General features: G+C 32.2%; 1 protein-coding gene across 1 annotated transcript; it reads right to left on the minus strand.

Moving 5' to 3' along the window:
• Nucleotides 1–18,786: 18,786 nt before the first annotated feature.
• On the minus strand, nt 18,787–21,711 carry LOC122293408 (gibberellin 2-beta-dioxygenase 6-like). The gene is made up of 3 exons (XM_043101975.1): nt 21,172–21,711; nt 19,531–19,852; nt 18,787–19,240 (listed from the first exon to the last, which is right to left on the minus strand). Exons 1-3 carry the CDS (start codon nt 21,651–21,653, stop codon nt 19,010–19,012), a joined length of 1,035 nt encoding a protein of 344 aa, XP_042957909.1. The 5' UTR covers nt 21,654–21,711; the 3' UTR covers nt 18,787–19,009.
• Nucleotides 21,712–23,740: the final 2,029 nt, after the last annotated feature.

Raw genomic sequence — 23,740 nt, forward strand, 5'->3', positions numbered from 1 at the left:
TATTACAACACCACAAATAAAAACCACATTCATTTCGATTTCTAAGCAAAACCTAGATGATAGAAATTGATAATCTCTTCTAGGTGTTTGGTATTTAGCATTTGTGAATCACTGTCTAGTGTGGGTCTTTTGATTCTGAGGATTGAAGGGTTTGATTGGTTTGTGGTCTCGTTTCTCTGCTATGTGTGTTTCTTTTTTGTCGCTTCGTGTTGTTTGTTTTCTTGTTTGATGTTTGAAAGAGTTGAGATTGGAGAAAACATGAAAAATGATGAAGAGCTCGAAATGTTGTTAGACGAGATCCCTTATGTAGCAACATCACGCAATATCCATCGTAATCATCATCTGCATCAACAACGTAACGATATTGATTGTGTCAGCCTTGGTCATGGGCCTTTGGTAAGTTAGAAAACTCAGGGCATGTATGGTATATGTTATGACAACCCTTCATAGAATTAAGCATACATGTGCACCATCTCCTGTTAGTGGGCTCTCTTTGCATTCATATGGCTCTTCCTCAACCTTATGCTCTGGTGGGAATTCTTTCTCTGACAATAGATCACCTACGCTACCTCCATTAGAAGAGCCTAAACCCCACATGCCTTCCCACTTCTTAGATGGATTATGCTTGGATTACAAAATCCACGATTCATTTGTCAAGACGAAGACCAAATTAACACGGATGAATATGGGGACTATATGAATGTTAGGAGAGGATTCTCTAATTATATGGGCCTTTGATCCCCTATTCCATTAAGTTCTACTAGTTTTGATGGTTAGAGGTGCTTGACATTGTCTTTATTTTGGAGAGAGGAGGGGGCTTACAAGCAGTGAGGATGAAGGTAGAGAGAGAGAGAGAGAGAGAGAGAGAGAGAGAGAGAGAGAGAGATTGAAAAGTTTAATATAGTGAATGTGAGTGTAAAAGTTTACTTTGTTTAGTCTCTTACGTGGTAGATCCTTAGTGGTTGGTGTAAAAATGGTGAACTCAACCAACCAACTAGGAGCTTTTCCCTTGTTATTAATACCAAAATCATAACATTTCTCAACCATGGTTTCCATTCCCTTAATTTGAAGAAAAAAAGAACTTAAAAGAAAAAGCGTACCCCATTTCTGGATTTTTCTGATAGATAAAGTAAAGGAGAAGAAAATTTGTGCATTCTAGATGCAAGTGGGGGAAATGCTGGGCTACCTCTAGCCTCCATTGATCATCTTAAGAATTCTACAGACTGGTTATTCTTGGGCTTTATTAGCTGAAGAAATTCAACAAACCCCACTCCCGTTCCCAAAAAAATCAAACAAAAAAGAAAGCACAAGTACACAACAAATTATCCACACTTATATTGTATCAAAAAGAAATTGACAAGATCAAATGGCCTGGGAAAAGTCCTAGCTAAAACTCATACTGCTCTATATATGATGGCAGTAGAGGTAATGTTAGCTATAAAAATTTTGGGCGTGCAATTTCTTAAAGGAAAAAAAAAAAAAAAAAACAAAAATAAGACCATATAAAAGTTTCTTAAGGTAGGTCTCAATTTTTTTGTTTAGATTATATCTAACATTACTCTTTAATAATTAAAGAAGATAACTTTTAGCTAGTTTGCAAGCTAGACAGCTTGAACATTTATCTTAATGCATAACTCAATCCTCATCACGTGGTGTTTTGTTCAATTTAACTTAAAGTCTTTATGTAATATGTTAGGAATTCTATCTCAGATTACAATAAAAGCAATATTACCTCTAGCAGTAAATTTTGGATCTGATGCAGTTGTTCCACTGATGTAATTCCTTAAGTGATGTCATTCTTAGCAATGGGATGTGCTACATGGTAAAATCAAAGCAATATCTACATACTCCACAGCCTAATGGCTCCATCAAAAGAGACATTGAGAGATATTGCAACATTTCTTTTTGATAGCCACTTTGTACCAAATAAAGGAGGGACTGTTTATTTAGTCCCTCAATTCCATTTCACACAGTTGGGCAAGACCCAACCATTAAAGTGAGTTTAAACACAAGGCCTAACATTTGGCTCTTAAGCCAAGCATTACTTGCCTTGCAGCTAAGGGAGCATGTCCTCTTGACACATTTTAGTATATTATATTTCCATTTGAAAAATCATAGTACTAAGTCAATAGGTGACCATCTAATTTCTAGACCTCAAGAAATTCTTACTACATCATTGTATTCAATTAATCTTAATCAATATAGGTATAAACTTCACCTATATAGCATTAAAAGTGCAAAAACAAAATCACTTTGTGCAATAAATGTAGTCTGTTACATTTTAGCAACTAACTAGAGATATATACGTACTTCTCCCTTAATCAATCTTTTTTCTTATTCTTCAATCCACTATAAGAGAGAGGAAAATTTGCGAGAAATTACCCTAGCCTAAAACCTATTTTGCATAAGTGCAACTGTGAGCAAGAGTTTTTTAGGCTTAATTAAGTAGTACTGCATTATTCAAACTTTGCTACATTTATCATGCATGTTTCCAAGGTATTTGATATTGCATTACTCTCGATGGGAGCTCACAATTTCATATATATGCAAGGACCTACTTGCCCTTGTGAAGAAATAAATAAATAAACTTGAGCATGATTACTAGTTTTAATACCCAAAAAAATGTTCACCAATAAACTTTTAAATCAATGTGCCAGTCAAGAATGCCCTCAATACTATTGCACATTCAGATGTTAATGTCCTTACTAGCCAAATATACTGGTGATTTTTAAAGAGTATGTACTTATCTGTGAGTTAATATATGTTTTTCAAATATTGGAGCACTTAATCTTTGCATTACAATAAAACACACAACTTTTATTATTATTCACAAAATTCTTAAAGGCAAAGTAGTGGTTTAGTTAATCCCTTCAACTTTTATTATTAGGTAATCCCTTCAACTTCTATGAAAACCATAGTGCATGTGTCATACGTGCACTTACATTCCACTCAAGGGTTTTTAGAGGTTTTTATAATAACGATAGTCTAAGACTTTTAGCTTTTTCTTAAAGTTGCTATCCTATGCACATATAATTGCATACACGTTTAAAAAATTTGTCTCGTCAATTTGAACTAAAATATGTTGCAAGATCAAAAATTTGCTAAGCTTTCTAGTCATTTCTTATGCCATATTGACTAATTATTAATTTCTAACTTAATTTTCTTTATAAAAAAAACCATTTATTCTTAGATCAAATAAATCAATTTGGGTCAATCATAAGCATGGACATACAAACTCAAGCTACTTAATCTTCTATATTATCACATTTTAAAAAATCTAAAGAAAAATTCTTAAATTAGTCTAACAATTTTAAATGATAATATAAGCTTATACAATTATATGTAATCACAATACATTTACAAAATCATCACATTTGGCCCAACTATATATTATTCACAAAAAATAATAATACAAGCTAGGCAATCTATAATAATAATAATAATAATAATAATAATAAATGATACTTGTTGAACCCAAAGTTTCAAACTTTGTGTAATTATATATCTACACATGAATTTTGATGATAACAAATGAATTCAAAGAATAAAGAAGTCTCAAGTTCAAGTTCTCTACACAATAGAGTCAAGCACATCAAGAAAACAAGCATGAGCAAGAAGGGAACAAGTTCATATTAAAGTTATAAAGTAATATTGTAAATCTCTTCAAAATTCGAAATCAGGATTAATGCTCAAAATTAATATTTTATCATAAAGCATTAAAATACATTTTCCACATGTGCATGAATATTTTGAAAATTAAATTTGAAAATTTTGAAAGATGATTGATTGTCATCTTTCATATGTGCATACCTTGATTAAAGGGTTGAATTTTGAAAATATTAAAGATGATTGATTGTCATCTTTCACATGTGCATGTTTTGTTTGAATATTTTCAAAAGTGATTGATGCTTTTTTTTTTTACTTATGCAAAAGGTAGACAATTTTGTTTGAAATATTTGAAAAGTAAAGTGTGCTCCTTCTGTCATATGCAAAAAGTAAAAGATTAGATTTGAATTTTTTGAAAATGAAAGTGTGCTCCTTTTGTCATATGCAAAAAGTAAAAGATTAGGTTTGATTTGTTTGAAAAGAAAAGTGTGCTCCTTTTGTCATATACCAAAAGTAAAAGATTAGGTTTGATTTTTTTGAAAAAGTGAATGATGTTGTCTTTGACATGTGAATCTTTTTAAATTTGAATATGAAGTCTCATATGCCTATAAATAGATCATTTGAGAATTTCACATTCATAACATCCAGAGCATACAATATTCATTCAAAACTTTCATTCTCTCTTCTCTAAGCATTGAGCCTTAATCCTTATTCATTTTGAGAGATATAGTTTGCATTGTATTGTTCTTATTTTACTCATTGAGGAGTGTTTTCTGATAACCTACCCATTATCAGCTCTTGTATCAGAAAAAGGGTGTGTATAACCCTTGTGCTTGTAGAAAGTGTTCTACACAGGGAATAGTTGAATCGCCGCGTGTAAGGTGATTGCAAGTGTAGAGGGTGTTCTACACGGATCTTTTATAGCGGTGTTGTTCAAAGGTGTAATAGGTTTCTATCTCCACCTGAAGGAGGTTGAATAGTGAATTTGGGGATCCTCAAGGGGTAGCTTGAGGCGAGGACGTAGGCAGTGGGGCCGAACCTCGTTAACATACTGAGTTTGCTTATCTCTTACCCTTACTCTTTATATTTATTACTGTTTCGTATTTTGTTTATATTTTATATTGTATATTTGATTTATAATTGTTATTTTTTTAAAATATAACTCAATTCACCCCCCCTCTTGTATTAGTCGTCTGGGCAACAATTGGTATCAGAGTTAAGAACTCTATTATAAGATTAACTATCTTTTGAGTTAAGATCGTATGACTAACATTGCAGCATCATTTGGTAAAGGTCAATCTAGCAGTCGGCCTCCACTTTTTTGTGGAGATAATTACTCGTTCTGGAAAGTTAGAATGAGAATATTTTTTCAGGCTCAAGGTAGAGAAATCTGAAAATATATTGTAAATGGACCTTATATTCCAATAAAAGTGGTTGATGGAGTAAAAGTAAAAAAGGAAGAAGAAGAGTTTGATCGTGAAGACGATAGACTTTATACTTTAAATTTAACTGTTATGAATTTATTATATAATGCTCTTAATGGAAATGAGTTTAATAGAATAATGAATTGTGCTACAGCAAAAGAAATTTGGGATAATTTAGAAGTAACTTATGAGGGAATTTCGCAAGTTAAGGAATCAAAAATGTATATTCTTACTCATGAATATGAAATATTTAAGATGAATGATGATGAATCTATTTCTAGTATGCACACTTGTTTTACTAACATCATAAACAGCTTAACAGCTCTTGGCAAAGTTTATTCCAAGGTGGAGATAGTAAGAAAAATTCTCAACTCTTTACCAAAACGTTAGGAATCAAAAGTTACAGCGATTCTTGAAGTTAGAGATCTCAAGAAGCTCGAAGTCAATGAACTCATCGGGTCACTTATCACCCATGAGTACACATTGAAAAGAGGAGAAGATGAAGGAAAGCCAAAGAAGAGCTTAGTACTTAAAGTTGTTCCTTATGAAAGTGAAAGTGATGAAGATGAGGAAAATGAAGATAAAGATGAAGAAGTTGCGACGATAACAAGAAGAATTCAGAAGTTCTTGAAGAAAAATAAAACTCCTCCAAGGAAATCTTTCAAAAGGTTTTCCAAGAAAGATTCAGGTAAAAATGACACTTTAATTTGTTATAAATGCAATAACCCTGGTCATATCAAACTAGATTGTCATCTGCTAAAGAAAGATTGAAACAAGGGCAAGAAAGCAATGAAAGCTACATGGGATGATGATTCAAGTAGTTCAAATAGTGAAGCAAGCAATAGAGAATCAGCAAATCTTTGTCTTATGGCTAAAGATGACATTGAGGTAACAAATCTTGATAATATTGAAAATCCTTCATATCAAAAATTGCAAAATATTTTAAAAGAGGTATATGAGGAATTTGAAAAATTGGGTATCAAGTATACTGCTTTAAAAAAGAAAAATTCTTCTTTAACAAACAAAATTGAAATTTTAAGAAAAGAAAATATCATTTTGAAAGATGAAAATTTTGAATTAAATAAGAAGAAAACCGATTTAGAAAATATTGTTGAAAACTTTACCAATGGAAAAAGAAATTTTGATAAACTTCTTGGTAGTCAAAGATGTGTTTTTGACAAATACAAACCTTATAAAAATTTCTTTGATAATCCTTATACATCAAAGACTAATATTCAAAATTCTTTTCATAAAAATAATTTTGTCAAAAAAAGATATTATTATAATCATTCAAGTTTTTCATATATGTCATATGCTATTTGTAATTTTTGTAATAAAAATAGTCATAATTATCATACTTGTCATATTAGAAGAAATCATACAATGACTATTAGGGCCATATGGGTACTTAAAAATCTTGTTTCTTCTAATACTAATAATAAAGGACCCAAAGAACTTGGGTACCAAGAAAAATCATTTTAATTGTTTTTATTGGTATGCATGAAGTCATCCACAAGTAAAAATGAGTAGTTTTTAGATAGTGGATGTTCAAGACACATGACCGGAGACAAGACTAAGTTCTTTGATCTTAGATCTAAATAAGAAAGACACGTGACATTTGGAGACAACTCGAAAGGGAAGATCGTGGGAATAGGTAAAATTGGTATGAATCTTCTATCATAATTGAAGATGTTTTACTTGTTGAAGGTCTAAAACATAATCTTTTGAGTATAAGTCAATTATGTGATAAATGATTTACGGTTACTTTCAAAATGGATAAGTGCATTATTTTGAATGATCATGATTGTAATATTTGTTTTATTGTTTTTAGAAGCAATAATGTTTATACAATCGATTTTGAAGAAATTACCTCACAAGATGCTATTTGCTTTTCAGCTCAAAATGAAATTAGTTGGCTATGACATAGAAGATTAGGTCATGCCAACATAGAATTTATTTCCAAATTTTCAAAAAATGATCTTATGAGAGGTTTACCAAAAACAAATTTTCTTAAAGATAAAATTTGTGATACATGCCAATTTGGTAAACAAACAAAAATTTCTTTTAAAACCAAGAAACATATTTCTACTACTAGACCATTGCAACTGATACACATGGATCTTTTTGGACCAAATAGAGTTGCAAGTTTAGGAGGAAAATATTATGTATTTGTTATTGTTGATGATTTCTCTAGATATATTTGGGTCATCTTTCTTACCCATAAAGATGAGGTACATAATGCCTTTACCAAGTTATGCAAAAGAATTCAAAATAAAAATGGCTATACTATTTGAAGTATCCGAAGTGATAGAGGAAAAGAGTTTGTTAATAAAAATATTGAAATATTTTGTGATGAAAACGGTTTTGTGCATAATTTTTCTGCTCCTCGAACTCCTCAACAAAATAGGGTAGTAGAGAGGAAAAATAGATCTTTTTAAGAGATGGCAAGAAAAATGCTCAATGAGAACAACTTGCCTAGTTATTTTTGGGCCAAAGCGGTAAGTACTGCATGTTATGTTATAAATAGAGTTATGTTAAGGTCTAAATTAGATAAAACCCCCTATGAGCTTTGGAATGAGAAAAAGCCCAACATTGGTTACTTTTATGTATTTGGATGCAAATGTTTTATTTTGAATGACAGAGATAATTTAGGCAAGTTTGATACAAAATCTGATGAATGTATCTTTCTCAGGTATTCTATTAATAGTAAAGCTTATAGAGTATTCAATAAAAAGACTTTGACTGTACAAAAATCTATGCATGTAGTATTTGATGAATCTAATTCTCCACTCTCCAAGAAATCTATTGATGAAGAAACAGGAGGTATAAATAATACGGAAAGTTTTAATCTCAATAAAGAAAAAACAATAAAGGAAGCTCAACATGGAGCCATCAGGAAAGATCATCAAAATTTAATACGAGATCCAACCAAACAGTGAAAATTTGTGAAAGATCATCCAGTAGAACAAATTTTGGGAGAACCTTCACGAGGTGTAAGTACTCAATCATCTCTTAAAAATATTTGCAATCATACTGCTTTTCTATCTCAAATTGAATCCAAAAATATTGATGACGCATTTCTTGATGAATCTTGGATTCTAGTTATGCAATAAGAGTTGAATCAATTTGAAAGAAATGATGTTTGGACACTTGTTCCTAGACCCAAAAATCATACTATTATTGGAACAAAATGGGGTTTTAGAAACAAGAAAGATAAGTACGAAGTCATTACTAGAAATAAGGCTCGACTTGTAGCCCAATGTTTTAATCAAGAAGAAGGAATCGATTGTGATGAGACATATGCACCAGTCGCAAGATTAGAAGCTATTCGAATGCTACTTGCATATGCTTGTTATAAAGATTTCAAACTTTTTCAAAAGGATGTTAAAAGTGCTTTCTTAAATGGTTTTATAAATGAAGAGGTATATGTTGAGCAACCTCCAGGTTTTGAAAATCATATTTCCCCAAATCATGTTTTCAAACTCACAAAAGCACTATATGGACTTAAACAAGCTCCTAGAGCTTGGTACGAGAGACTTAGTGGTTTCTTGATTGAAAAAGGTTTTTCAAGAGGAAAAACCGACACAACTCTTTTCATTAAATATGAAAATAATGATATTTTTTTTATTCAGATTTATGTTGATGATATAATATTCGGTACTACTAATGAAAATATGTGTCAAGTTTTTGTTAAGATTATGCAGGAGGAATTTGAGATGAGCATGATGGGAGAACTTACATTCTTTCTCGGATTACAAATTAAGCAAGCAAAAAGTGAGACATTCATCAATCAATCAAAATATATTAAGGAATTACTGAAGAAGTTTGGGATGGAAAGTACTAAGGAAATTGGAACACCAATGAGCCCATCAACTAAACTTGATAAAGATGAATTCGTTAAGACAGTTGACTCGAAAATATATCGAGATATAATTGGTAGCTTATTATATTTAACAGCGAGTAGACTAGATATTATGTTTAGTGTGTACTTATTTGCACGCTTTCAATCATCTCCAAAAGAATCACATTTAATTGCAGTTAAGCACATTCTTAGATATCTTAGTGGTACAATTAACCTAGGGTTATGGTACCCTAAGCACACATCTTTCGATCTAATCGGCTACATAGATGCAGATTATGCTGGCTGTAAAATAGATCAAAAAAGCACTAATGGAGCATGTCATTTCTTAGGTCATGCATTAGTTTCCTGGTTTAGTAAAAAACAAAATTTTGTTGCACTATCTACTGCTGAGGCAGAATATATTAATGCGGGTAGTTGTTGTGCTCAAGTTCTCTACATGAATCAATAACTTGAAGATTTTAAACTCATGTATAATCACATTCCAATCAAATGTGATAATACAAGTACTATAAATCTTTCAAAGAACCCAATACAACATTCTAAAACTAAGCATATTGAAATAAGATATCATTTTCTTTGAGATCATGTGCAGAAATACGATATAGTACTAGAGTTCACAAACACACACGATCAGTTAGTAGATATTTTCACAAAACCTTTATCAGAAGATAGATTATGTATGATCAGAAGAGAAATAGGTATGATGCATGTTATAAATATCTCTTAAAAGATTGACTAGAGTCAATAAAAATAAAGATAGATTTTTTAAATACTTTTACATAAACTTGAGATTCTTAGCCTCATGTTTGAAACGCTCATTCTCTTCATACAATATCATGTCATTCTTATCCATGGGAACCGGCAAGCGGAATGAAGAATCTAATAAAGATTTCAATTGTTTATTCTTCTGCCGAATAATTCATTCCATTGTGTGAGACTCTTGAACAATTCGTTGAAGTACAATAATTTATTCTTTGAGCTTTTCAATTTCATGATTTTTGGCTTGTAGCCATTGGGAAAAAGCAACAATAGAGGAAGAGTGGCGAGTCCCAAGACTTACCAAGTCATAGATACCATCAGAATCTGACTTATTAGCCAGATTATTATTTTCTTGCTGCAACATGGCACCAATGGTAGCTGTAGAAAGGACAGGAGGTTGAGTTGTAGAATGCCTCATGGATAGATCTAGAGAAATGTTAGAAGAATGAGCTATTGAGAAAAGAATAGAAGGCTTCAAACGAGAATGTTGAAGGAATGCAGATGAGTTATAGAGATGAGAAGAAAACTTGATGCTGATTGGATGAACTTTAAGACTGATTTTATAGAGATAGCATAAAGAACTAGATGAGCTATCATCCAAGTCAAAGAGCAATGTGATTGTTTTCCTGATCGGTGAAAATGACATTTTTTAGAAATTCGAAGCCTTCAATCTCGTTTGTCAACAACATCAGGCGATTTTTTCAAATCTCCAGCCACACTTGTCGGGTCACGGACAGATCAAATTTATTTATTTATTTTTTTTCAACTATCTAAGGTATCTACTAATGCACCGTTTTCTTCAGGTCCATTTACTTGTTGTAGATCCTTTTTAATGATACCAAAAGGGGGAGAAGTGTTAGATTAGAACATTAACATTGTTTGAATTGCTAAACTTATTATATATGGTTGGAATTATATTCATACTTTTCCTTAAAAAACTAATGCACATTCTCAGGGGGAGCTTAAATATCAATACAGGCTTTACGTTTTATCAAGTATTTGTCATCATCAAAAAGGGAGAGATTGTTGAACCCAAGGTTTCAAACTTTGTGTAATTATATATCTACACATGAATTTTGATGATAACAAATGAATTCAAAGAATAAAAAAGTTTCAAACTCAAGTTCTCTACACAATGGAGTCAAGCACATCAAGGAAACAAGTATGAGCAAGAAGGGAACAAATTCACATTAAAGTTATAGAGTAATGTTGTAAATTTCTTCAAAATTCAAAATTAGGATTAATGTTCAAAATTAATATTTTATCATAAAGCATTAAAATACATTTTTCACATGTGCATGAATATTTTGAAAATTAAATTTGAAAATTTTGAAAGATGATTGATTGTCATCTTTCACATATGCATACCTTGATTAAAGGGTTGAACTTTGAAAATATTAAAGATGATTGATTGTCATCTTTTACATGTGTATGTTTTGTTTGAATATTTTCAAAAGTGATTGATGCTTTTTTTTGACTTATGCAAAAGGTACATGATTTTGTTTGAAATATTTGAAAAGTAAAGTGTGCTCCTTTTGTCATATGCAAAAAGTAAAAGATTAAGTTTGAATTTTTTGAAAAGAAAAGTGTGCTCCTTTTGTCATATGTAAAAAGTAAAAGATTAGGTTTGATTTGTTTGAAAAGAAAAATGTGCTCCTTTTGTCATATGCAAAAAGTAAAAGATTAGGTTTGATTTTTTTGAAAAAGTGAATGATGTTGTCTTTGACATGTGAATCTTTTTAAATTTGAATATGAAGTCTCATATGCCTATAAATAGATCATTTGAGAGCTTCACATTCACAACATCCAGAGCATACAACATTCATTCAAAACTTTCATTCTCTCTTCTCTAAACATTGAGCCTTAATCCTTGTTCATTTTGAGAGATATAGTTTGCGCTGTATTGTTCTTATTTCACTTATTGAGGAATGTTTTCTGATAACTTACCCACTATCAGCTCTTATATCACAAAAATGGTGTGTATAACTCTTGTGCGTGTAGAAAGTGTTCTACATAGGGAATAGTTGAATCACCACGTACAAGGTGATTGCAAGTGTAGAGGGTGTTCTACACGAATCTTTTGTAGCAGCATTGTTCAAAGGTGTAATAGGTTTCTATCTCCACCTGAAGGAGGTTGAATAGTTAATTTGGGGATTCTCAAGGGGTAGCTTGAGGCGAGGACGTAGGCAGTGGAGCCGAACCTCGTTAACATACTAAGTTTGCTTCTCTCTTACCCTTACTCTTTATATTTATTATTGTTTCGTATTTTGTTTATATTTTATATTGTATATTTGATTTATAATTGTTATTTTTTTTAAATATAACTCAATTCACCCTCCCTCTCGTGTTAGTCATCTGGGCAACAATACTTAGCCTCATGTTTTTGTTCCCTCAAACTTACGGCTCGAATATTTTAATTTTTTAAGAATTAAGGAAGTGAATATTAGTAAAGTTGTGATTTTTTTTTTCTTAATGATTAGGGATGCTTAAAAAATAAAATGTCTACTAAATTTAACAAAAAATGATCTTATAATATCATGGTATGCATATGTTCAATGACTACATATGAAAAAGTTTCAGGATATAAGTATATACGTGACATAATTATTTTATAGAATAAATTAATAATGTAGAAATTCAGCAACTACAACAATCGAGAGTTGTAGTGTTCAATGGCTAAGGTCTATTGATCTACGTGTCACGTGATCCAAAGTTCAAGCCACCATTCTTCTTAGTTGGGCAGCACCATATTGGGTGCGCATCTGCAAAGCAGGAGTTAGCATGCTAGGCTTATAGCCCAACTCACCTGAAGCCCCTTTTAAGAAGAGTTAGGTTTGTTAAAAAAATGTGGTTTGGGCCAAAACTTAATTTGAAATAAAAGACTCAAATGGTCATCTGGAAGCCCTTTTCTATAATAGAGTTGGGTTTTGTCAAAAACAATGTGCTGCGGTCCAAAAGCTTGATTTGGTCCAAAAGCTTGATTTGAAAAATAGACCCAATACCATGTGAGTCCAGGCCCATTTTCCAGCCCAAACTTGTTTACCAAAAACAAAAACTATTTTTCAACTTCTTCTTCCTCACACCTCTCTGCATGTTCGACCTTCAGCTAAAATAGATGCAGCAATACCAAATGATGTAGTTGTGAGTGCAATTAATTGTTTAGATCTGACTTCAGCGAGAAGTGCTTTAGATAGGAATGTTTTCCTAGTACCACTAGGGTCATCAATAAAAAATACAGCAACTTCATTTGAGAAAACTTTTTGTATGATTTTATTGTATGCATTTAGTTGTTCACAATTAAGAGTCATTAATGCTAAAAGATCCTCTTCTGGAATTGCAACTGCTAATATGATATCTTTAGAATGAGATTGATCTTCATTAAAAGAAACATCATAATCTAAAAGATAGAACATGTTAATATCCTTTCCCATTAATTTAAGTGTAAAAGAAATACTTCGAAAGACCTTTGTTCTTACATTTATTGTTGTTGCATCAGTTATTTGCAAATCAGTTGACATATCTTCTTGAAAACATTCCTAAAGTTTCTTTGGGTTTATAGGATTACAATATGCCAAGATTGTTGCAAATAAACACCTTAAACTATATGGCATTTGATACAAAGACACCTCTTGTAAACAATCTTCAAAGCTGCTATCTTTCTTCAACAAGCCATGCAAAGTAACTGTTTCGCGAAATGTTGGTACAATGATACTATCAACTGTTTTGATATGATCAACTGATAAAGAGCCTCTGATTGATTCAACAATATTCGTAAATAATATCTTTCACTTTCAAATGAGTTTGCTGTAATAATTTGCCCTATCACACTCATTTTCTTTCTTGGAGTTCATATTTTGTTTTGTTGGTTTCAAACAAAAGCCTCGGGAAATTTTTTGTATAACAGATTACGGGCATTTTTATCTACTTGATTTGTTACGAAGCATTCAATATACATTGGCTTCGTTGAGAAATCAGAACTTACAACATTGCTCAAGTCTTTATGTGCACAAAAAGCTACCATGTGTTGATCTTGAAAATGTAGATATAAATTGTAGACTGATGGATACATTTCATTAAGAGTAAAGCTATATATCATCCATATGGCTTTAGATGGAGTAATTTATTTAGCTTATTAGACTTGTTGAATTTCATCAATATCTTTAATACCTTGTTCAGAAATTAAATTAAAAGCAACACGATCGTAGCCCTTATAAATGTATTTGTAAAGATATTTCACCACCTTAATCGTGGAGGAAATCTCAACATCGATATGACAATCAAATTTCAAAATCATATATGGATTATGTAAAACAACCCAACAATTATCCAAAAATTTACCTCTAACTTTAGCAATTATTCCAATATCACATCATCTGTATTGTAGAAAACAATCAATTACAACAGTAGTAGCATCTCTAAAACATTTTGGGTAGTGATTTTTGCAGTTTTCATCTTTTTTCATGCATACATTGGTTGGATTTAATATTCTACAAGAACCATACATCATATGCCTAACAACCATTTTATATAAATGCAGGTTTTCGTCTTTATCATGTATTTCATGTATTTCTGCTGATATGATCTTATCAAAAGATTTAGGAACATACATTTTTCAATCTCTTTATAGTATGATTAGGAAACGAGCATGTAAAAAATCTATTTTTTGGTATTCAATTACATAAACATATGCTGAAACTCTGCCAAAAATTTGCTGTTTGAACAAATCATCTTTCAACTCTTCCATATATTTTTTACGTATATCCCTTGGACTTCCAATAAAATATGAAAGAAAAATAATACGTTTACCAACTTTAGAAGCATTAGTTTTTCCAATTAAAATACTATTAACAATACCTTGATATATTTCCAATCAAATATGTCGATGTTTATTACCAAAGTAATCCAATCTTGATGTCTCAGTCTTAACATAATATCAGCTAAAAATTGTTGTAGCATACGACTAGACAGTAACAAGATACATTTGTTGTTCTTCCTGATTTGTAACTTGTAACAGTAATATTCATAGCATGAAATAATTGGTTCTTTCTTTTTTCTGTTAAGGACTATAGGAAGTTAAAGAGAACATATAAGAAAGACATAATATCTAATAGAACCCAAAACACAAAGTAGTAGCACTAAAATAAACGTTGTTCTTCTCTTGTAAGTAGGTAATCCGCCGAGATCAATTTTTTAGGATCAATTGTAGTTCCTCTTTCAACATGTGACAATATTATCCTTTTTTTTTTTTTTTTTTTTTTGTTTTTGTGTATGCCTTGATGCCAACCAGTATCATCGAACGGAAATAATAATGGATATTTTAATGGATCATGATAGCCACAATAATACTAAACTATACGACGTTGACCTACATGGTTGAAGACCACAATGTCTCGACCCCTTAAACTCTCAGAATTTTCATTTTCAATCCAAAGAACTGCTACCTGTGAAATCGATGGAGTATTATAGACACATTGATCTAAACCAACATCTAATCTGATATGAATCTTGTGGTTCTCCAAATTAGGTAGATTACCAAGAGTTTGGAAGAAAGTAGAGTATGGATTAACATGAAATATATCCATAAGTCTTGCAATAATTGAAGGATTCAATATTCTAGAATCATAAAGACGATTCTCTAATTCATGTTCAGAATCAAAGAAATAGAGTTGTAAATAAGAAGGATGTCTGTTCAAAAGAATTAAATTATTAATGTAATGATAGATTTTTCCTTAAGCTCGTAATATGTAAATTCCTTTATTTCTTGTGCATCAATCTCGATCAAATGTAACTTCAAATGATGTTAAAGTAAATTTGTGATTATATATGCGCACATAGGTAAGAAACTCAATAGATTCAGTTGAGTTAGAAGAAAATAGTCGATAAAGTGATAATGAACATCATTAGCAATCAATGAAATTGTTCCATCAGTATAACAGAAACCATTCATCTCATGATAAAAAATTTTGGCTTGACAATATTTACAGAACGACCCTGATGATAACAACTTGCTTCAAGAAATATAGTTTGTAATATTTGTTTAAAGCTAGCGGATCGTTGATGTTGTTTTCCTATGGCATAAAAGAAGCATACAATGAAATATTAAAGGACCGATTAAATAAAGAGGAATAATAGAGACAGGAAAGATCGAGAAGATGTTTGACTTATTTTAAAATTTGTTCATTACCCTGGGAAGATGTTGATGCCCTTGTTTCAAAATTAGGATGGTTTGGAGCAAGATAGATAACCTCTTGTGGAAGAAATTCTGAACTTGTATTTCTTGTTTCAAGTGACAAATATTCTGTTAGATTATTGAAGTTTAAAGAATCAGTTTGCAACACTACATATGCACTGATTTAGGGACTCACTACAAGAATACTAATGTTGGAAGAACATCCGGTTTCTTGGTAGAAAGTATTTCGTTGGTCCTATCATTAGCATAAGAAATGTGCTATCTTTTTTTATGCAATACTTCAGGGAATTCATTATCATCCATTGATTGAACATCTATTTCCAATAGATTTCTTTGAATAGGATTCGCTATAAAGCAACAAAAAGTAGCTCATTCTCTTCAATATCATATTTTGCAAGTGCTCTCTGTTGAGCATACATTTCTCTTCTTTTCTTTCTTGTGGTTGCACAGTATAGGAAATTTTTTTTCCTGATTCTTTCTCAACACCTTTAAATTTATTTGGAGTAGCAAATTCAAATAGGATAATATAATAAAAATCATTGGTTATATTTAGATGTATTTTTATTCATATATTGATGCGTTTTACTACATTCCATTGCATTATTGAAGAAAATAAATCCTTTAATAATTGAATAGAATCACAAAGAACCAGATTCGAAGGAATTGATGAAGAGCAAGTAAAGGGTAAATTTTTATCTAAAAGCAGATATAAAATGTTACAAATATGTTGATAATGAAGTAATACAAATTCTAAAAATAACAAGTAATTGACATTAGGTGAATGAACAAATGACATGAATAAATCCAAGTTATAGGTATAAAAAATTATATAAAAAATATTTAAATGCAGGTACCATATCTGGAATCTAATCAAATTTAGTAAAAGTTGAAGATGGAATAAAAATATGAAACCTAATTTTTTTTTCCTGACAAAATGGAGACTATAAGAAAGTAGACAATAGCTAACAGTCCAAACTCTAAAATGTAAACCAAAAAAAACAAGATATGTAAGAAAAAAGAAATTTAAGAAATATTTAGATGGACTACTTTCTAAAATAATCTATTTTTCAAATCTAAAAGTATAGAGGTTAAAAACTGAGATCCAACCCGTGTGGAAGACCAGTCAAAAGAAACAAAGCCCAGCCCCTACCTAAACGGCATCGTTTCGGCCATAATTTGTTTTCCTTTTCTTTTCTTACCTCCCATTTCTTCTCTTCCTCGTCCCGCAACACCTATTACAAACCCTCTCCTTTTTTTCCCTTCCATATCTTCTCTCCATCATGCCGCACCACCCCTCACAATCCCTCTCTTTCTTTTTCCCTCCCGTCGAAATCATGAGCGCCTCGCCCTATGTAGTGACGACGCTGACGGCACACTGCGTGGGCATGTGGGTGGGGTGCCTCGGGGTATCAATCGATTTGGCTGTGACCCTTTGATCCCCATGTCGCTACCACGCCAACGCCACTGTGATTGGGGTGCAATTACTGGAAGCTTAGCAGTAGAGGAATACATCGTGAGATTGAGAGTAGAGGGAGAAATTCAGAAAGCAAAAATGTGATTTAGATAAAGTCAATAAGGCGGTCGATTCATCTTCCTGGAATTCAACAAGGCAGTGGAACATAGAGGGACGAAACAGTGATTTAGAAATGCATAGGAGAAAAATCTGGAAGCATATTGTGAGACCAAAAAACACTGTTGCTTTTTGCATTATTTTATAAGCACTTTATAAGCTCATAGGTAATCTACATTACTTTGGCATATAATTCATCATTTTACATAAATTTGCAAACTAGACGAGCCATTGAGAGTACTCTAAAATATTATGTATGTGTCATTTTTCACCTAAAAAAATAATTAATACGTGAAAGATTACATAAAAAAGGACAAACATAAGTGAGATTTTTCATTGAGTGGAAATGGGATTGGGACTGGCCAATATTCTCATCATGTGGCCTGCATGCTCAGCGCGCTCTCTTGCATTTGCACAAGATAAACACCACCATGTGCTACGTACATATCATGAATGCTAAACGACGATTCCTTTTATAGATTCCCACCAACTCATTCATTTGTTTGTGTGCAACAATAAAATAAAATAAATCACCTTTGTACCGAGTCAATGATCAGCAATCATTGTGCATTTCCAAGTGGAAGAGGAGGAGGGCTAGCTGATAAAGGTAATTCCTTTTATGTTAGCGCTTCATGCTCTTTTGAGAGCTTTGAGTGAGTGAGGTTATGAAGTTTTGTAGTTGTTAATAGGATGAGTAACAATCCAATCTTTTGCAAAAAAAAATTAACAAAAGAAACTAGAATTTTATTCGGTTTCGATTCTACACCTATGATAAAAGGAAAATGATAGCAATCCCAATAATGGGTTCCGACATGGGTTCAAATAGTATTTATTTTATTTTATTTTGTAATTAAAGAAGCATTTTTTAATGATGTTATAATTTCTTTTTTAAAATATTTAAGATGATTAGAAAAATACCTAAAAAAAAAAAAACAAGAAAAAAGAAATACACTTGTCGCGAGAATTTTGTGAAAAATTCTCAATGGCTGTAATGCCATCTATGATTAGAAACATGTAAGCCTCTACAATTTGCCACATGTACTGAACAATCTAAACTCCCACCACCATATCCCTTAGGGCTTCCAATATTCCATGTCATGTGTATCGAGAGACTTTGATTTTAGAGTGACCTTTATTTTTTATTTTTTATAATGGTACTCTATATTAGATTTGTAAGCTTAATACAAAAGCTTATTACTAAATGTAACTTGATATAGTATATATTAGATTATTAATCATTAATTTATGTAAAATAGATCTAACGTATCATATTAACTCACATCTATTTATAAACTTGCTTTTATAAGATTATTTTCTAAATCTAGCACTTCTCCTGAAAATATTACTGTGATTAGAACTGATAAGATACCAAATGTAACAGAATCTTTACCCTTTTTTCTATTTTTACCCATCTTGTAATGAGTTGCAGACTCATCAAATAAATGTCAAAGAAGTGAAAGAGTAAAACCTTCATATGCATGTCACCCAAAAACAAAATGAAAGGAAACTATTTTGTTTTGGGTAAACGAAAGGAGACAGAAGGAAAAGGCAGACTGCCGGATTCCTCATACTAACATTGTTTGCAAGTCCATGGGGGCTTAAGAGGTCTGAGTAAGCTTGAAATTTCTAAGCCCAACTTTAAACCCAAGGGTCTTCAATTCTTCTTGCACTCGTGCTCGGAAATCACTGTATGTAAAGGGCTTGTATTTGGAACTCCGAATCACACTGCCTTCATCTGGGAACACGAAGTAGCATATTGAGATCCTCTCTCTGTGTTTGTTTAGCTTGACTCTGTGCTCCACACTCTTGTACTCGTCGTTGCTTATTGCCTATAATCAAATCTCATCATCAACCAAAAAGTCAAAAAAGTCTTGAATCAATGCATTTTGTTTTGTAAATGTTTTAACCAAAAAGAGATCCTACAAAATGACATGATTTCATGTTATCTTAGAAGCGGTGTAATACTTCATCTTAAAGTTTATCATCACAGTTATATCCGTTGATATGTCACATTTTAAGCATCTCCATACCGCGTCAACTAATATTATTGAAGATGACAAAATTCAAGATAAAAAATAATATTTTTCTTTATCCTAAAAGAAGCATGCACTTAAGGGACCTGCATCATATCTCCAAGATTGACGAGTAGAGTGTTGGACATAGGTTTAACTTGGAGCCATTTATTGTCTTTGAGGACTTCCAGTCCACCCACTTCGTATTGGCTCAAAATGGACAACACTGAGCTATCTGTGTGCGCGTCTAGGCCCCATGTAGAGTTGGCCATGGAGTGTAGCGGGTAGCGGTAAATGCGTACATATCCTGTGGATTCCGATAGATTGGACTTGACTTCTACTAAATTCAGATTGAGTTTCATCACCATTGCCTCAAATATGGTGGTAGCAACTCTAGCCAGATGCTTTCCATATTCTTCTAGCAGCAATCTTGTGACGCATACATATAGAATTATTATAAGCTCTTGGTCAAAATATACAAATTTATACATAAAAGAATGGAACTAAATAAATCATGAAAAATTAATATTCTGAAGCTGCCTGCATGTGTATCACATCAACTAAAGTGCTTATATGAATAATTTGATTTGAAAGATAAATTTTAAAATTTGAATATTATAAATCAAATCTTATGATCTAAGTGATATAGATTATATGCTCTATATATCGTCTTGAGAATAGAATAACTTATAAATCATAGATATTGAGCATTAAAAAAAAAAATCATCGATAATGCATTTCGATAGCTAGATTTATTAGGAAGAGAATCTAGTTTGGTTTTCTCTAAAATCCGAATCTCCTATTTAGATTATAGAGTAATATTTGAAGAGTTCAAATTCAAACCATTATTTAGTTCCATTAAATTTAAAAATTGTCATTTCAAATTTATTTATTTAAAGGAAAATGATATCATAAGACGTCCTGTATTAATCCATTTACAACTAAGTATTAAATAATTATTTTTTATATACTTTAAACTGTTGTTAGGACAATAATTTTGAATTAAATTTTTCATATAAACTGTAGATCTAAAGTTTATATGAAAAAATTAATTCAAAATTATAAAGTAGTTGTGTGTATTGAATCATTGGTGTTACTACTAATGATATATATAGTGGTAGAGTGAGTAAGTGTTGTACAGTCATTTTAAAAAAGAGTGAGATCTATTGTTAAAAAATTAATTTTTTTATATGGATTATGTATTTATTTATTTTTTTAATGTAATTGTGTTGCGCGGCGCTTACACACTCATGACTGTAAATATTATTTTTATTAAAAAATAATATTTATATTTATAAGTACGTAACAATAGGTAATGAAGTATCAATATGTTCAAGATTATAAAATTTAAAATTTGAATTTAAAAATAAATATGGTAAAATATTTCCTATACATAAAATGAATAAATAGTAACATCTTAAGATTCTTCCGTACACATCCTGTGACTAAGATAAGTATCAGTTTCACTTCAATAGTTATCGCAATCATTTTCAAAAGTATATGATCGTAATTTTAAAAAAATTTTAAAAATAATTGTAAGGAGTTGTGTGAGCAGTATTTAAATAAGAACAGCACGTAGACTAACTCCAAAATTAAAAGTAATAAAACAGGCATTTGAATCTAGCTATTTGCTTCTCATTGACCATCTAATCTTCCTACTTTATTGTCCATCAATATCTTTCCCATGCAATCACCATTTAAGGTAAAAAAGAATGAAAATTGTTATTGCTCCAACGAGAAAGGTGTACCTGAAAGAAGCAAATACGGGATCTTCAGGTTCCAGCTGCGAGAGTGGCCCAAGAGGAACATTGAACCCTTCAACCCAGCTAATACTTTTCTGGGGGCCTCTCTGTAGGGCTGCACCCGATGGAGTAAGGGCAGGGGTGCCCCAAAAGTACGACAAAGGGCTGCTAAAGAGGCTCTGCTTGAATTCGAATGAAAGAGAAAAAAGCTTGCTGGCATGGTCTTGAAGGTGGCTCAAAAGAGCAGGAGGAATCCCATGGTTGACTAAACGAAAAAGACCCCAATCTCTGCAAGCTTCTCCGAGACTGTCAAGGTTTAAGCATTGGAGATCGATGACAGGTATGGCCGGGTCGGAATCTGGGACGTCGTCGTTGATAGCATCAGTAAAGGCGGTGTCAATGTTCTGAGTCTGGCTCTCCGGCCGCCGGCGAAAGATAGGAGGGTAAGACTCAAAGTTATGCTCTGCAGAATTAGATAATTCAGACATGTTTTTCAGTTTTCACTCCCTGCAAAACTCTTATCAACCCAGAATATTTAAGAATATTGGTACCAAGGAAAGAGACTACATAGTACATACAAAAAAGGTCAAGTTTATTGTAGGAAAGGGACCACGTTGGATGACCCATGATTATGACACGTGCCCTCCCGCTGGTCCCTCCCCACGTCTTCGCTTTAATCGAATACAGCGTTAACGGTTCCCAAAGCTGGTTCCATCTTTAGTAATTTCTGAGATCGAGTGTGAAGAATGTGAAATGGCCCATATATGCATGATTGCTGCGCGCAAGTGGAGAAGATAAGGTGAAATTTAAGAAGGAAAAGGGAATGGAAGATTTTGGGACAGTATTATTGACAAATGATATTTGTAATTTTATAATCTTAGATGTGGTTTAAATAATATTATTTTTTTAAAATTTGAAAAAGTTGAATTATGTAATATATTTTGTGTGTGAATTTGAAAAATTTGTAATGATGAAACGAAATGAGATCAGATGAAATATTTTCACCATCCAAACGGGGCCACTGCAAGTTTGCTGTTTTGTACAATTCCTTTGAAAAAAGTAGGTAACTCTAGAGAGAGGTTTGGATAGTAAGCTGAGCTAAGATGAGAATTGAAAGTTGAATAAAATATTGTTATAATATTACTTTATTTTGAGATTTGAAAAAGTTGAATTGTTTATTATATTTTGTTTAGAATTTTGAAAAACTTGTAATAATTAGATTAGATGAGTTAATGTCAAGATTTACACTATCTTTCTTGCGAGTTTTGAGGTGAAAATTTTCTCCTTCCTTTCCAAAGAAATGTTGAGTTTGCTGCATGCAACGTGATTTGAATTTTGAGATAAGGTGTTTCTAAATTCTTTGTGCAATCCTCTCTAGCAACTGATAGAGGAGGATATAACTGCTATGTGGGATAAGTTCTCTTTAATAGAACAGGAGGACAAGGATGTGGTTGTACGTGACAATGATATCCATGCAACGTTGGAAAGAGGCAAATTTTGTTTTATTGGCAAGCTTGTTACAGATAAGAGAGTGAATCATTAGGTCTTCAAGGCTACTATGTTGAAGATTTAGAAAGTGGATACAACTGTAAATATAGTTGATGTGGGCTTCAACATGTTTCTCTTTGAGTTTGCCAATGAAATTGCATTACAAAAGGTGTGGGATTGACAGCCTTAGTCATTTGATCAATGCCTTCTCTACTTTAAATACTTTGATGGCCTTACTCCTCCTTCTGCAATGTCATTCACATTTTCTTACTTCTGGGTTCAATTACATAATTTGCCATTTGGATGTATGAATACTGAAATTGGCTTTTAATTGAGTAGTTTGATTGGAAGGGTGTTTCATGTGGAGGCTGATGATATGAGCACTGGATGGGGTTGTTACTTACGTGTGCTTGTTGAAATCGATTTTACAAAGCCTTTAATTCGAGGGAAAATGATTAATCTACAAGGGAAGAGGTCCCTCATACAGTTTAAATATGAAAGGATATCAAGGTTATGCTTTCGTTGTGGTTTGCTCTCACATGGGACAAACGGGTATTCCCAAAAACCTTTGGCTGGTTTTGATGGTGATGCCTCGGGACTGCAGTATGGAAGCTGGTTGAGAGCTACTAATTCAGTTTCATTCATGGGGTTAAATAGATTTGTTTCTACAGTTCCACAAGGTTCATGTTCTTCTGTAGATGTTGGGAAGAAGGCAGTTATTGATGATATGCATGAGAATATTAACTGCTTTGGATAGTTACCTGCAGTGTCTGAAAATGCTCATCAGGGATTGGTTGACTAGGTAGCTATGTCCACGTGTCTTGATAAGAATATTATGATACCTTCAAAGACTCTAACTAGTACAACTGTAACCATGTATTCCTCGACCCCCATAGTTGCAAACCCCTTCTTACCTTCATCAAGCGCTGCAATTGTTGATATTGCTAACGAGGGGGACGTGATGTGTTTCAATGCTCCTCCTTTACTTCATATGGACAGCCTGGTTAGTGACAATTCTTGTACAGGTACATCATTGATGAAATGGAAGAAACAGAGAAGAAAATAGGGTAGACTGGATGTTGTGCAT

The sequence above is a fragment of the Carya illinoinensis genome, chromosome 14, assembly GCF_018687715.1.
Source record: "Carya illinoinensis cultivar Pawnee chromosome 14, C.illinoinensisPawnee_v1, whole genome shotgun sequence".
NCBI classification, from domain to species: Eukaryota; Viridiplantae; Streptophyta; class Magnoliopsida; order Fagales; family Juglandaceae; genus Carya; species Carya illinoinensis.